Source organism: Bombina bombina, chromosome 4, assembly GCF_027579735.1.
Source record: "Bombina bombina isolate aBomBom1 chromosome 4, aBomBom1.pri, whole genome shotgun sequence".
NCBI classification, from domain to species: Eukaryota; Metazoa; Chordata; class Amphibia; order Anura; family Bombinatoridae; genus Bombina; species Bombina bombina.
Window position 1 is genome coordinate 1,053,990,179 of NC_069502.1, and position 13,707 is coordinate 1,054,003,885.

General features: G+C 39.9%; 1 protein-coding gene across 1 annotated transcript in view; it reads left to right on the top strand.

The window, feature by feature from the left end:
- RTN4 (reticulon 4) overlaps nucleotides 1-6,380 on the top strand; it is a 179,563-nt gene extending 173,183 nt beyond the window's left edge. Inside the window, exon 9 of the mRNA XM_053712196.1 lies at nucleotides 5,334-6,380. Within this exon, the coding sequence (XP_053568171.1) occupies nucleotides 5,334-5,376 (43 nt within the window). The 3' untranslated portion in view covers nucleotides 5,377-6,380. The remainder of the gene's footprint in view (nucleotides 1-5,333) is intronic.
- The last annotated feature ends 7,327 nt before the right edge of the window (nucleotides 6,381-13,707 follow it).

A 13,707-nucleotide genomic window follows, 5' to 3' on the forward strand; every position in this document is an offset into this window, starting at 1 on the left:
GCCAGAGAAATTTTGTAGACTGGATAAATGCTTTGCAGTGCCGGTGTGTACTGATGCTTTTCCAATACCTAAAAGGTTTACAGAAATTATTAATAAGGAATGGGATAGACCAGGTGTGCCGTTCTCTTCCCCTCCTATTTTTAGAAAAATGTTTTCCAATAGACGCCACCACACGGGACTTATGGCAGACAGTCTCTAAGGTGGAGGGAGCAGTTTCTACTCTAGCAAAGCGTACTACTATCCCTGTCGAGGACAGTTGTGCTTTTTTAGAGCCAATGGATAAAAAATTAGGTTACCTTAAGAAAATATTTATTCAACAAGGTTTTATCCTACAGCCCATTGCATGCATTGCCCTTGTCACTGCTGCTGTGGCGTACTGGTTTGAGTCTCTGGAAGAGGCTTTACAGGTAGAGACTCCATTGGATGACATACTTGGCAAACTTAGAGCACTTAAGCTAGCCAATTATTTTATTTCTGATGCCATTGTTCATTTGAATAAACTAACGGCTAAGAATTCTGGTTTTGCTATACAGGCGCGCAGAGCGCTATGGCTTAAATCATTGTCAGCTGACGTGACTTTAAAATCTAAGCTACTTAACATTCCCTTCAAGGGGCAGACCCTATTCGGGCCTGGTTTAAAGGAGATTATTGCTGATATCACGGGAGGATAAGGTTGTGCCCTTCCTCAGGACAGGTCCAAATCTAGGGCCAAACAGTCTAATTTTCGTGCCTTTCGAAACTTCAAGGCAGGTGCGGCATCAACTTCCTCTAATAATAAACAAGAGGGAACTTTTGCTCAATCCAAGACGGTCTGGAGACCAAACCAGACCTGGAAAAAAGGTAAGCAGGTCAAAAAGCCTGCTGCTGCCTCTAAGACAGCATGAAGGAACGACCCCCTATCCGGTAACGGATCTAGTAGGGGGCAGACTTTCACTCTTCACCCAGGCGTGGGCAAGAGATGTTCAGGATCCCTGGGCGTTGGAAATTATATCCCAGGGATATCTTCTGGACTTCAAAGCTTCCCCCCCAAAAGGGAGATTTCACCTTTCACAATTATCTGCAAACCAGATAAAGAGTGAGGCATTCTTACACTGTGTACGAGACCTCCTAGTTATGGGAGTGATCCATCCAGTTCCAAAGGAGGAACAGGAACAGGGTTTTTACTCAAATCTGTTTGTGGTTCCCAAAAAAGATGGAACCTTCAAACCGATTTTGGATCTAAAGATCTTAAACAAATTCCTCAAAGTTCCGTCGTTCAAGATGGAAACTATTCGTACCATCCTACCACTGATCCAGGAGGGTCAATATAGGACTACAGTGGATCTAAAGGATGCTTATCTTCACATTCCGATACACAAAGATCATCATCGGTTTCTCAGGTTTGCCTTTCAAGACAGGCATTACCAGTTGTAGCTCTTCCCTTTGGATTAGCTACAGCCCCTAGAATCTTTAAGGTTCTAGGGTCGCTTTCGGCGGTCCTAAGGCCGCAGGGCATAGCAGTAGCCCCTTATTTAGACGACATCCTTATACAGGCGTCAAACTTCCAAATTGCCAAGTCTCATACGGACGTAGTACTGGCATTTCTGAGGTCGCATGGGTGGAAAGTGAACGAGGAAAAGTGTTCTCTATCCCCACTCACAAGAGTTTCCTTTCTAGGGACTCTGATAGATTCTGTAGAAATGAAAATTTACCTTGACGGAGTCCAGGTTATCAAAGCTTCTAAATTCCTGTCGGGTTCTTCATTCCATTCCGCGCCCTTCGGTGGCTCAGTGTATGGAAGTAATCGGCTTAATGGTAGCGGCAATGGACATAGTGCCGTTTGCACGCTTACATCTCAGACCGCTGCAACTTTGCAGGCTCAGTCAGTGGAGCGGGGATTACACAGATTTGGCCCCTCAACTGAATCTGGACCAAGAGACCAGGGATCCTCTTCCCTGGTGGCTATCTCGGGTCCATCTGTCCAAAGATATGACCTTCGCAGGCCAGATTGGACTATTGTAACAACAAATGCCAGCCTTCTAGGTTGGGGTGCAGTCTGGAACTCCCTGAAGGCTCAGGGATCGTGGACTCAGGAGGAGTCTCTCCTTCCAATAAATATTCTGGAACTAAGAGCGATATTCAAGGCTCTTCAGGTTTGGCCTCAGTTAGCAACTCTGAGGTACATCAGATTTCAGTCGGTCAACATCACGACTATAGCTTACATCAACCATCGAGGGGGAACAAGAAGTTCCCTAGATATGTTAGAAGTTTCAAAAATAATTCACTGGGCAGAGATTCACTCTTGCCACCTATCAGCTATCCATATCCCAGGTGTAGAGCACTGGGAGGCGGATTTTCTAAGTCATCAGACTTTTCATCCGGGAGAGTGGGAACTCCATCCGGAGGTATTTGCACAACTGATTCTCCGTTGGGGCAAACCAGAACTGGATCTAATGGCGTCTCGCCAGAACGCCAAGCTTCCGTGTTACGGATCCAGGTCCAGGGATCCCAAGGCGACACTGATAGATACTCTAGCAGCGCCCTGGTCTTTCAACCTGGCTTATGTGTTTCCACCGTTTCCTCTGCTCCCTCGACTGATTGCCAAGATCAAGCAGGAGAGAGCATCGGTGATTCTGATAGCACCTGCGTGGCCACGCAGGACCTGGTATGCAGATCTAGTGGACATGTCATCCTTTCCACCATGGTCTCTGCCTCTGAGACAGGACCTTCTACTTCAGGGTCCTTTCAACCATCCAAATCTAATTTCTCTGAGGCTGACTGCCTGGAGATTGAATGCTTGATTTTATCAAAGCGTGGCTTCTCTGAGTCAGTTATTGATACCTTAATACAGGCACGAAAGCCTGTCACCAGGAAATTTTACCATAAGGTATGGCGTAGATATCTTTATTGGTGTGAATCCAAGTTTTACTCATGGAGTAAGGTCAGGATTCCTAGGATTTTATCTTTTCTCCAAGAAGGTTTGGAAAAAGGATTGTCAGCTAGTTTCTTAAAGGGACAGATTTTTGCTCTGTCTATTCTTTTGCACTAGCGTCTGGCAGATGTTCCAGACGTTCAGGCATTTTGTCAGGCTTTAGTTTGAATCAAGCCTGTGTTTAAACCTGTTGCTCCACCATGGAGCTTAAACTTGGTTCTTAAGGTTCTTCAAGGAGTTCCGTTTGAACCTCTTCATTCCATAGATATCAAACTTTTATCTTGGAAAATTCTTTTTTTTTTCTTTTTTTTTTGGTAGCTATTTCCTCGGCTCGTAGAGTCTCTGAGCTATCTGCCTTACAATGTGATTCTCCTTATCTGATTTTTCTGGTATCTAACAAGAATATCAATCAAGAGATTGTGGTTCCATCCTTGTGTTACACAATCTGGATGTGGTCTGTGCTTTAAAGTTTTACTTACAAGCTACTAAAGATTTTCGTCAAACATCTGCTTTGTTTGTTGTCTACTCTGGACAGAGGAGAGGTCAAAAGGCTTTGGCAACCTCTTTTTCTTTTTGGCTAAGAAGCTTAATCCGCTTAGCCTATGAGACTGCTGGACAGCAGCCTCCTGAAAGGATTACAGCTCATTCCACTAGAGCTGTGGCTTCCACTTGGGCCTTTAAAAATGAGGCTTCTGTTGAACAGATTTGCAAGGCGGCGACTTGGTCTTCGCTTCATACTTTTTCAAAATTTTACAAATTTGATACTTTTGCTTCTTCGGAGGCTATATTTGGGGGAGAGGTTTTACAGGCAGTGGTTCCTGCCTTGTCCCTCCCTTCATCCGTGTACTTTAGCTTTGGTATTGGTATCCCACAAGTAATGGATGATCCGTGGACTGGATACACCTTACAAGAGAAAACACAATTTATGCTTACCTGATAAATTTATTTCTCTTGTGGTGTATCCAGTCCACGGCCCGCCCTGTCATTTTAAGGCAGGTAATTTTTAAATTTAAACTACAGTAACCACTACACGCTATGGTTCCTCCTTTCTCGGCTTGTTTTCGGTCGAATGACTGGCTATGACAGTTAGGGGAGGAGCTATATTACAGCTCTGCTGTGGGTGTCCTCTTGCAACTTCCTGTTGGGAATGAGAATATCCCACAAGTAATGGATGATCCGTGGACTGGATACACCACAAGAGAAATAAATTTATCAGGTAAGCATAAATTGTGTTTTTTAATATATCCATTTACATCCTGTGAGAATTATACACCTAAAATGAGCTTTCTTAAAATAAGCAGATTGCTCTTCACCATCTCGTCTGCTGATAGCGAAGTAACAGTGAGGAGCAAATATGTAAACTAGGTGTATATGTACAATGATAGCATATGTTCTGATTGTATATATTCTCATTGAGCACTGAAGCTCAGCTAAGACTTGCACTCAAATAAAGAGTGAAGTTTGGCATGTATGGGGTAATGGGAAATGTATCCAATCAATAAGGATGTGCAGCTAAGCAAAAGAATCTCCTATGTATGTATCTATAATAGCGCTCAGGCCTTTATCATAGGTTCACTATTATACAGAGTCACTTAGAATATGTACATCATGTAAAACTGCACTAGTGATCGCCTATAACTTTTTTTGAGTACATAACAAAAACTACAAATAGAATAAATTGGTAACATTACACAAATAGAGAGACAATCGCTAATTAAAGTGACTATTAGGGTATTTGCGGTAATAATGAGAGATCACCTCCAACCTTCTTAAATTGTCCATGTAAGCCCACAGGGTAAAGCCACCCACAGAAACATACTTATATGCAGGTCTTATACCATGGAGCCATGATTATTCAACTGCCTTCATGGGGGTCCAGGGCAGTGGGCAAAGAGAAAAGAGTACAGTCTCTAACTGTAAAATATTTATTTGTCAAAACCATCCATTTGAGTGACTGGCCATATAGTGCGTTAACATCCAAAGATCGGCGAGGACTGCCATTTGCTAATCTTTGCAGTCTGTGTCACTGACCCAGAATGCAATCTGCTATAGTTAACATTGGGTCAGTCTTTCACCTTCTGTCTGACTAGATACAAATGAATGAAGGTCATTTTGTCAGTTCACTTCTGCAAAACATACAATTCAATAAGAAACAGCTGCTGGTTGATTTTATACACTAAAATGTAATAGTTTTCCCTGTTTTATCAGTTATCACTATAGCAAGAATTAATTTGCATCACCATACAGCTAGTAAAAACACAAATTGTTCAGTTTCCCTCCTCCCAAATTCTAGGGAACTAATGGGTATATGAAATTGTAATGTTATGTGGCGGGAAAGATCTGTAGTTGGGGCTTCTTCATTAGATGTTTGCAAATGTGCAGGACTAATAGAAGCTAATTTTTTTTTTTTTTCTTTTTTTAGGGTCCTTTCTAAAATTCCTGGTCTGAAACGCAAAACGGAATAAATCTTCTTAAACAACGTCTGCCCAGATATTAATAGGAGCCTCAGCATTTGAGCGCTGTGTATTTAAATTTACAGGGGTGGGTCAGGGACGCTACTAGCCTTGACATTGCAGTGCAATTTCACAGATTTTTTTTTTATTTTTAGTAACGCAGTGTTTAAGGAAAAAAAGAACCTGTTTTACTGCCACGTGACTCATTCTAAGTATTTGTAAGCTGCTATGTATGGGTTTGAAACTATTTTATCGTTTTTTTTCTTCTGTGTGAGGCACCGTTGAATACAGAATATTTTTTAGCATGCTGTATATTGTGCTTCAGAGGTAGTCTGCTGCGCTTTCATGGGCATCATAATATTCAGTTACTGCACTGTGTATGATCAAAGAATAGAGATTTGATGCCGACATCTGTGAGTAAGGACCTGCTTAAGTGTAGCATGGCCATCAGTTCTAAACTGCCTGAGGCATTTCTGACCCCTCCAACACTGAATAGACCCTAGAAGACCATATCAGCAAGCGAAGGATAGAAATCTGCTTCTGTTTGGTATCATAGTAGCTCTATTGTGATTTTACTGTTTTATCAATTGCCAATATCTATAGTGTTTTTCAAAAAGCATAGCTCTTTCAGTGCTTTACAGTGCTTTAAAACCTTTTTTTTTTTTAGTGAATTGACATTCTAATTGCTAGCTCAATAGCACATACACTTAAACGAAAACCTATTTCTAGAAACACTAGTGTCTGTTTTAAGAATGCAAAAAAAACGTATAACTTATGTTGTTTCACATTAGTTAGTTTTGCGCAAACACATTTACAGTCACTTGAACTATTGATGACTTTTTTTTTCTGTGGGTCGGTACTAATTACTGCAAATATGTTTGGGGAAAAGTCCAACTTTTGTGTTGCAAGAACATGAAGTATTATACAGCTGCAGAAATGTGCTGAAGCAAGTCTTTGGAATGCATTGTGATATGTAAAAACAAAACCCAAATATAAATAAAGCTTGTAGGCTTAAACCAAGTGTCGTTTTTTTATTTTCTTAATGACTTTAAATAGAAGTTAACATACACTGCTTTATTTTGTAGGGATTAAATCAAATGGCTCAAAAGGGTTTCCCAGACTTTTGTCAAGGCTGATGTCGTCTTTATTAGAGCATATATTTCCTGGTATATGTATCACTGCAGTTTGTGTATAGGTGTATTTATATGATTACTTATCACTTTCGTATTGTAGACATATACCTAAAATTGGCTGGAGATATTAAATACATTTCAGTAAGTCCATGTGTGTGGTTTATATATCAACACAGGTAGTGGGGATTGAGGCTTAATTTCCACTTAATAATTGCATAGTCTTTTGCACCAGTCTTTAAACTTTTTGTTTTAATAAAAAGATTTTAGCTCAAATGGCTATTTACATAGTTAAGAATTTATTGGAAAATTACAAACGGAAGGAAAAAAATTCAGGGATTCACATTCCACAAAAACTATTGGTTCTTTGCCTCTTGCCTGTAGTTAGCATTCCAGCAGCATTGATTCTCTGTTATCAAGACGGATAACTGAGAAGCTTTAGCAGTAAAATCCAGTGGACATTTATTTATGCTTTAAAGGGACAGTATACACTCATTTTCATATAACTGCATGTAATAGACACTACTATAAAGAATAATATGCACAGATACTGAAATAAAAATCCAGTATAAAACTGTTTAAAAACTTACTTAGAAGCTGTCAGTTTGGCTCTGTTGAAAAGGTAGCTGGAAAGCCCACTGCAAGTGGCAAATAAGACACTCCCCCCCTCCCCCTTCTTTTGCATATGAAAAGACCCTTTACACAAACAGGAGCAAGCTGGAGTAGGTAGTCGAGCGTATTCACATAAAACTTTGGGGCTTGGTTAGGAGTCTGAAAATCAGAGCAATGTTATTTAAAAATAAGCAAAACTATACATTAATTTAAAAAAAAAACTTTATGGGCTATATAAATAGATTATCTACAAAACATTTATGCAAAGAAAAAATGAGTGTATAATGTCCCTTTAAGGTATGTTGGGCAAAAGTATCTTAGCATGTAAATAAATGTTTAAAAGTTAAAGGGACAGTCTAGACCAAAAAAAACCTATTCAGATAGGACATGTAATTTTAAACAACTTTCAAATTTACATCTATCACCAATTTCTTTCATGTAATTAGCAAGAGTCCATGAGCTAGTGACGTATGGGACACACATTCCCACCAGGAGGGGCAAAGTTTCCCAAACCTCAAAATGCCTATAAATACACCCCTCACCACACCCACAAATCAGTTTTACAAACTTTGCCTCCTATGGAGGTGGTGAAGTAAGTTTGTGCTAGATTCTACGTTGATATGCGCTCCGCAGCAGGTTGGAGCCCGGTTTTCCTCTCAGCGTGCAGTGAATGTCAGAGGGATGTGAGGAGAGTATTGCCTATTTGAATGCAGTGATCTCCTTCTACGGGGTCTATTTCATAGGTTCTCTGTTATCGGTCGTAGAGATTCATCTCTTACCTCCCTTTTCAGATAGACGATATGCTCATATATATACCATTTCCTCTACTGATTCACGTTTCAGTACTGGTTTGGCATTCTACTACACGTAGATGAGTGTCCTGGGGTAAGTAAGTCTTATTTTCTGTGACACTCTAAGCTATGGTTGGGCACTTTTATATAAAGTTCTAAATATATGTATTCAAACATTTATTTGCCTTGACTCAGGATGTTCAACGTTCCTTATTTCAGACAGTCAGTTTCATATTTGGGATAATGCATATGAATAAATCATTTCTTCTTACCTTAAAAATTTGACTTTTCCCTGTGGGCTGTTAGGCTCGCGGGGGCTGAAAATGCTTCATTTTATTGAGTCATTCTTGGCGCAAAATTTTTTTTTTCTGTTTCCGCCGTCATACGTGTCGCCGGAAGTTGCGTCATTTTTGACGGTTTTTTTGCGCCAAAGGTGTCGGCGTTCCGGATGTGGCGTCACTATTGTCTCCACATTATTTAAGTCTCATTATTTTGTGCTTCTGGTTGCTAGAAGCTTGTTCACTGGCATTTTTTTCCCATTCCTGAAACTGTCATTTAAGGAATTTGATCAATTTTGCTTTATATGTTGTTTTTTCTATTACATATTGCAAGATGTCCCACGTTGAAGCTGAGTCAGAAGATACTTCTGGAAAATCGCTGCCTGGTGCTGGAGCTACCAAAGCTAAGTGTATCTGCTGTAAACTATTGTCTCCACATTATTTAAGTCTCATTATTTTGTGCTTCTGGTTGCTAGAAGCTTGTTCACTGGCATTTTTTTCCCATTCCTGAAACTGTCATTTAAGGAATTTGATCAATTTTGCTTTATATGTTGTTTTTTCTATTACATATTGCAAGATGTCCCACGTTGAAGCTGAGTCAGAAGATACTTCTGGAAAATCGCTGCCTGGTGCTGGAGCTACCAAAGCTAAGTGTATCTGCTGTAAACTTTTGGTATCTGTTCCTCCAGCTGTTGTTTGTACTGTTTGTCATGACAAACTTGCTAATGCAGATATTTCCTTTAGTACTGTTACATTACCTGTTGCTGTTCCGTCAACATCTAATACTCAGAGTGTTCCTGATAACATAAGAGATTTTGTTTCTAAATCCATTAAGAAGGCTATATCTGTTGTTCCTCCTTCTAGTAAACTTAAAAAGTCTTTTAAAACATCTCATTTTTCAGATGAATTTTTAAATGAACATAATCATTCTGATACTGATATTGGTTCCTCTGATTCAGAGGATTCTGTCTCAGAGGTTGATGCTGATAAATCTTCATATTTATTTAAAATGGAATTTATTTGTTCTTTACTTAAAGAAGTCCTAATTGCATTAAAAATTGAGGATTCTAGTCCTCTTGATACTAAATCTAAACGTTTAGATACGGTTTTTAAATCTCCTGTAGTTATTCCAGAAGTGTTTCCTGTCCCTGGTGCTATTTCTGAAGTAATTTCCAGGGAATGGAATAATTTGGGTAATTCTTTTACTCCTTCTAAACGTTTTAAGCAATTATATCCTGTGCCATCTGACAGATTAGAATTTTGGGACAAAATCCCTAAGGTTGATGGGGCTGTCTCTACTCTTGCTAAGCGTACTACTATTCCTACGGCAGATGGTACTTCCTTTAAGGATCCTTTAGATAGGAAAATTGAATCCTTTCTAAGAAAAGCTTACTTGTGTTCAGGTAATCTTCTTAGACCTGCTATATCTTTAGCGGATGTTGCTGCAGCTTCAACTTTTTGGTTAGAAGCTTTAGCGCAACAAGTAACAGATCATAATTCTCATAGCATTATTATTCTTCTACAACATGCTAATAATTTTATTTGTGATGCCATCTTTGATATCATTAGAGTTGATGTCAGGTATATGTCTCTAGCTATTTTAGCTAGAAGAGCTTTATGGCTTAAAACTTGGAATGCTGATATGTCTTCTAAGTCTACTCTGCTTTCCCTTTCTTTCCAGGGTAATAAATTATTTGGTTCTCAGTTGGATTCTATTATCTCAACTGTTACTGGAGGGAAAGGAACTTTTTTACCACAGAATAAAAAATCTAAAGGTAAATTTAGGTCTAATAATCGTTTTCGTTCCTTTCGTCACAACAAGGAACAAAAGCCTGATCCTTCATCCTCAGGAGCGGTATCAGTTTGGAAACCATCTCCAGTCTGGAATAAATCCAAGCCTTTTAGAAAACCAAAGCCAGCTCCCAAGTCCACATGAAGGTGCGGCCCTCATTCCAGCTCAGCTGGTAGGGAGCAGATTACGTTTTTTCAAAGAAATTTGGTTCAATTCCGTTCACAATCTCTGGATTCAGAACATTGTTTCAGAAGGGTACAAAATTGGCTTCAAGATAAGGCCTCCTGCAAAGAGATTTTTTCTTTCCCGTGTCCCAGTAAACCTAGCGAAGGCTCAAGCATTTCTGAAATGTGTTTCAGATCTAGAGTTGGCTGGAGTAATTATGCCAGTTCCAGTCCTGGAACAGGGGCTGGGGTTTTATTCAAATCTCTTCATTGTACCAAAGAAGGAGAATTCCTTCAGACCAGTTCTGGATCTAAAAATATTGAATCGTTATGTAAGTATACCAACATTCAAAATGGTAACTGTAAGGACTATCCTGCCTTTTGTTCAGCAAGAGCATTATATGTCCACAATAGATTTACAGGATGCATATCTGCATATTCCGATTCATCCAGATCACTTTCAGTTTCTGAGATTCTTTCCTAGACAAGCATTACCAGTTTGTGGCTCTACCGTTTGGCCTAGCTACAGCTCCAAGAATTTTTACAAAGGTTCTCGGTGCCCTTCTGTCTGTAATCAGAGAACAGGGTATTGTGGTATTTCCTTATTTGGACGATATCTTGGTACTTGCTCAGTCTTCACATTTAGCAGAATCTCATACGAATCGACGTGTTTCTTCAAGATCATGGTTGGAGGATCAATTAACCAAAAAGTTAATTGATTCCTCAGACAAGGGTAACCTTTTTGGGTTTCCAGATAGATTCAGTGTCCATGACTCTGTCTTTGACAGACAAGAGACGTCTAAAGTTGATATCAGCTTGTCGAAACATTCAGTCACAATCATTCCCTTCGGTAGCTTTATGCATGGAAATTCTAGGTCTTATGACTGCAGCATCGGACGCGATCCCCTTTGCTCGTTTTCACATGCGACCTCTTCAGCTCTGTATGCTGAACCAGTGGTGCAGGGATTACACAAAGATATCTCAATTAATATCTTTAACACCGATTGTACGACACTCTCTGATGTGGTGGACAGATCACCATCGTTTAGTTCAGGGGGCTTCTTTTGTTCTTCCGACCTGGACTGTAATTTCAACAGATGCAAGTCTGACAGGTTGGGGAGCTGTTTGTGGGTCTCTGACAGCACAAGGGGTTTGGGAATCTCAGGAGGTGAGATTACCGATCAATATTTTGGAACTCCGTGCAATTTTCAGAGCTCTTCAGTCATGGCCTCTTCTAAAGAGAGAATCGTTCATTTGTTTTCAGACAGACAATGTCACAACTGTGGCATACATCAATCATCAAGGAGGGACTCACAGTCCTCTGGCTATGAAGGAAGTATCTTGAATTCTGGTATGGGCGGAATCCAGCTCCTGTCTAGTTTCTGCGGTTCATATCCCAGGTATAGACAATTGGGAAGCGGATTATCTCAGCCGCCAAACGTTACATCCGGGCGAATGGTCTCTTCACCCAGAGGTATTCCTTCAGATTGTTCAAATGTGGGGACTTCCAGAAATAGATCTGATGGCCTCTCATCTAAACAAGAAACTTCCCAGGTATCTGTCCAGATCCAGGGATCCTCAAGCGGAAGCAGTGGATGCATTGTCACTTCCTTGGAAGTATCATCCTGCCTATATCTTTCCGCCTCTAGTTCTTCTTCCAAGAGTAATCTCCAAGATTCTGAAGGAATGCTCGTTTGTTCTGCTGGTAGCTCCAGCATGGCCTCACAGGTTTTGGTATGCGGATCTTGTCCGGATGGCCTCTTGCCAACCGTGGACTCTTCCGTTAAGACCAGACCTTCTGTCACAAGGTCCTTTTTTCCATCAGGATCTCAAATCCTTAAATTTAAAGGTATGGAGATTGAACGCTTGATTCTTAGTCAAAGAGGTTTCTCTGACTCTGTGATTAATACTATGTTACAGGCTCGTAAATCTGTATCTAGGGAGATATATTATAGAGTCTGGAAGACTTATATTTCTTGGTGTCTTTCTCATCATTTTTCCTGGCATGCTTTTAGAATTCCGAGAATTTTACAGTTTCTTCAGGATGGTTTGGATAAAGGTTTGTCTGCAAGTTCCTTGAAAGGACAAATCTCTGCTCTTTCTGTTCTTTTTCACAGAAAGATTGCTAATCTTCCTGATATTCATTGTTTTGTACGAGCTTTGGTTCGTATAAAACCTGTCATTAAGTCAATTTCTCCTCCTTGGAGTTTGAATTTGGTTCTGGGGGCTCTTCAAGCTCCTCCGTTTGAACCTATGCATTCGTTGGACATCAAATTACTTTCTTGGAAAGTTTTGTTCCTTTTGGCCATCTCTTCTGCCAGACGAGTTTCTGAATTATCTGCTCTTTCTTGTGAGTCTCCTTTTCTGATTTTTCATCAGGATAAGGCGGTGTTGCGAACTTCTTTTAAATTTTTACCTAAGGTTGTGAATTCTAACAACATTAGTAGAGAAATTGTGGTTCCTTCATTGTGTCCTAATCCTAAGAATTCTAAGGAGAGATCATTGCATTCTTTGGATGTAGTTAGAGCTTTGAAATATTATGTTGAAGCTACTAAGAATTTCTGAAAGACTTCTAGTCTATTTGTTATCTTTTCCGGTTCTAGGAAAGGTCAGAAGGCCTCTGCCATTTCTTTGGCATCTTGGTTGAAATCTTTAATTCATCATGCTTATGTTGAGTCGGGTAAAACTCCGCCTCAAAGGATTACAGCTCATTCTACTAGGTCAGTTTCTACTTCCTGGGCGTTTAGGAATGAAGCTTCGGTTGATCAGATTTGCAAAGCAGCAACTTGGTCTTCTTTGCATACTTTTACTAAATTCTACCATTTTGATGTGTTTTCTTCTTCTGAAGCTGTTTTTGGTAGAAAAGTACTTCAGGCAGCTGTTTCAGTTTGAATCTTCTGCTTATAATTTCAGTTTTTTTCATTATAAAATTTAAACTTTATTTTGGGTGTGGATTATTTTTCAGCGGAATTGGCTGTCTTTATTTTATCCCTCCCTCTCTAGTGACTCTTGCGTGGAAAGATCCACATCTTGGGTAATCATTATCCCATACGTCACTAGCTCATGGACTCTTGCTAATTACATGAAAGAAAACATAATTTATGTAAGAACTTACCTGATAAATTAATTTCTTTCATATTAGCAAGAGTCCATGAGGCCCACCCTTTTTTGTGGTGGTTATGATTTTTTTGTATAAAGCACAATTATTCCAATTCCTTATTTTTTATGCTTTCGCACTTTTTTCTTATCACCCCACTTCTTGGCTATTCGTTAAACTGATTTGTGGGTGTGGTGAGGGGTGTATTTATAGGCATTTTGAGGTTTGGGAAACTTTGCCCCTCCTGGTGGGAATGTGTGTCCCATACGTCACTAGCTCATGGACTCTTGCTAATATGAAAGAAATGAATTTATCAGGTAAGTTCTTACATAAATTATGTTTCTCCAACATAGGTGTGTCCGGTCCACGGCGTCATCCTTACTTGTGGGATATTCTCTTCCCCAACAGGAAATGGCAAAGAGCCCAGCAAAGCTGGTCACATGATCCCTCCTAGGCTCCGCCTACCCCAGTCATTCTCT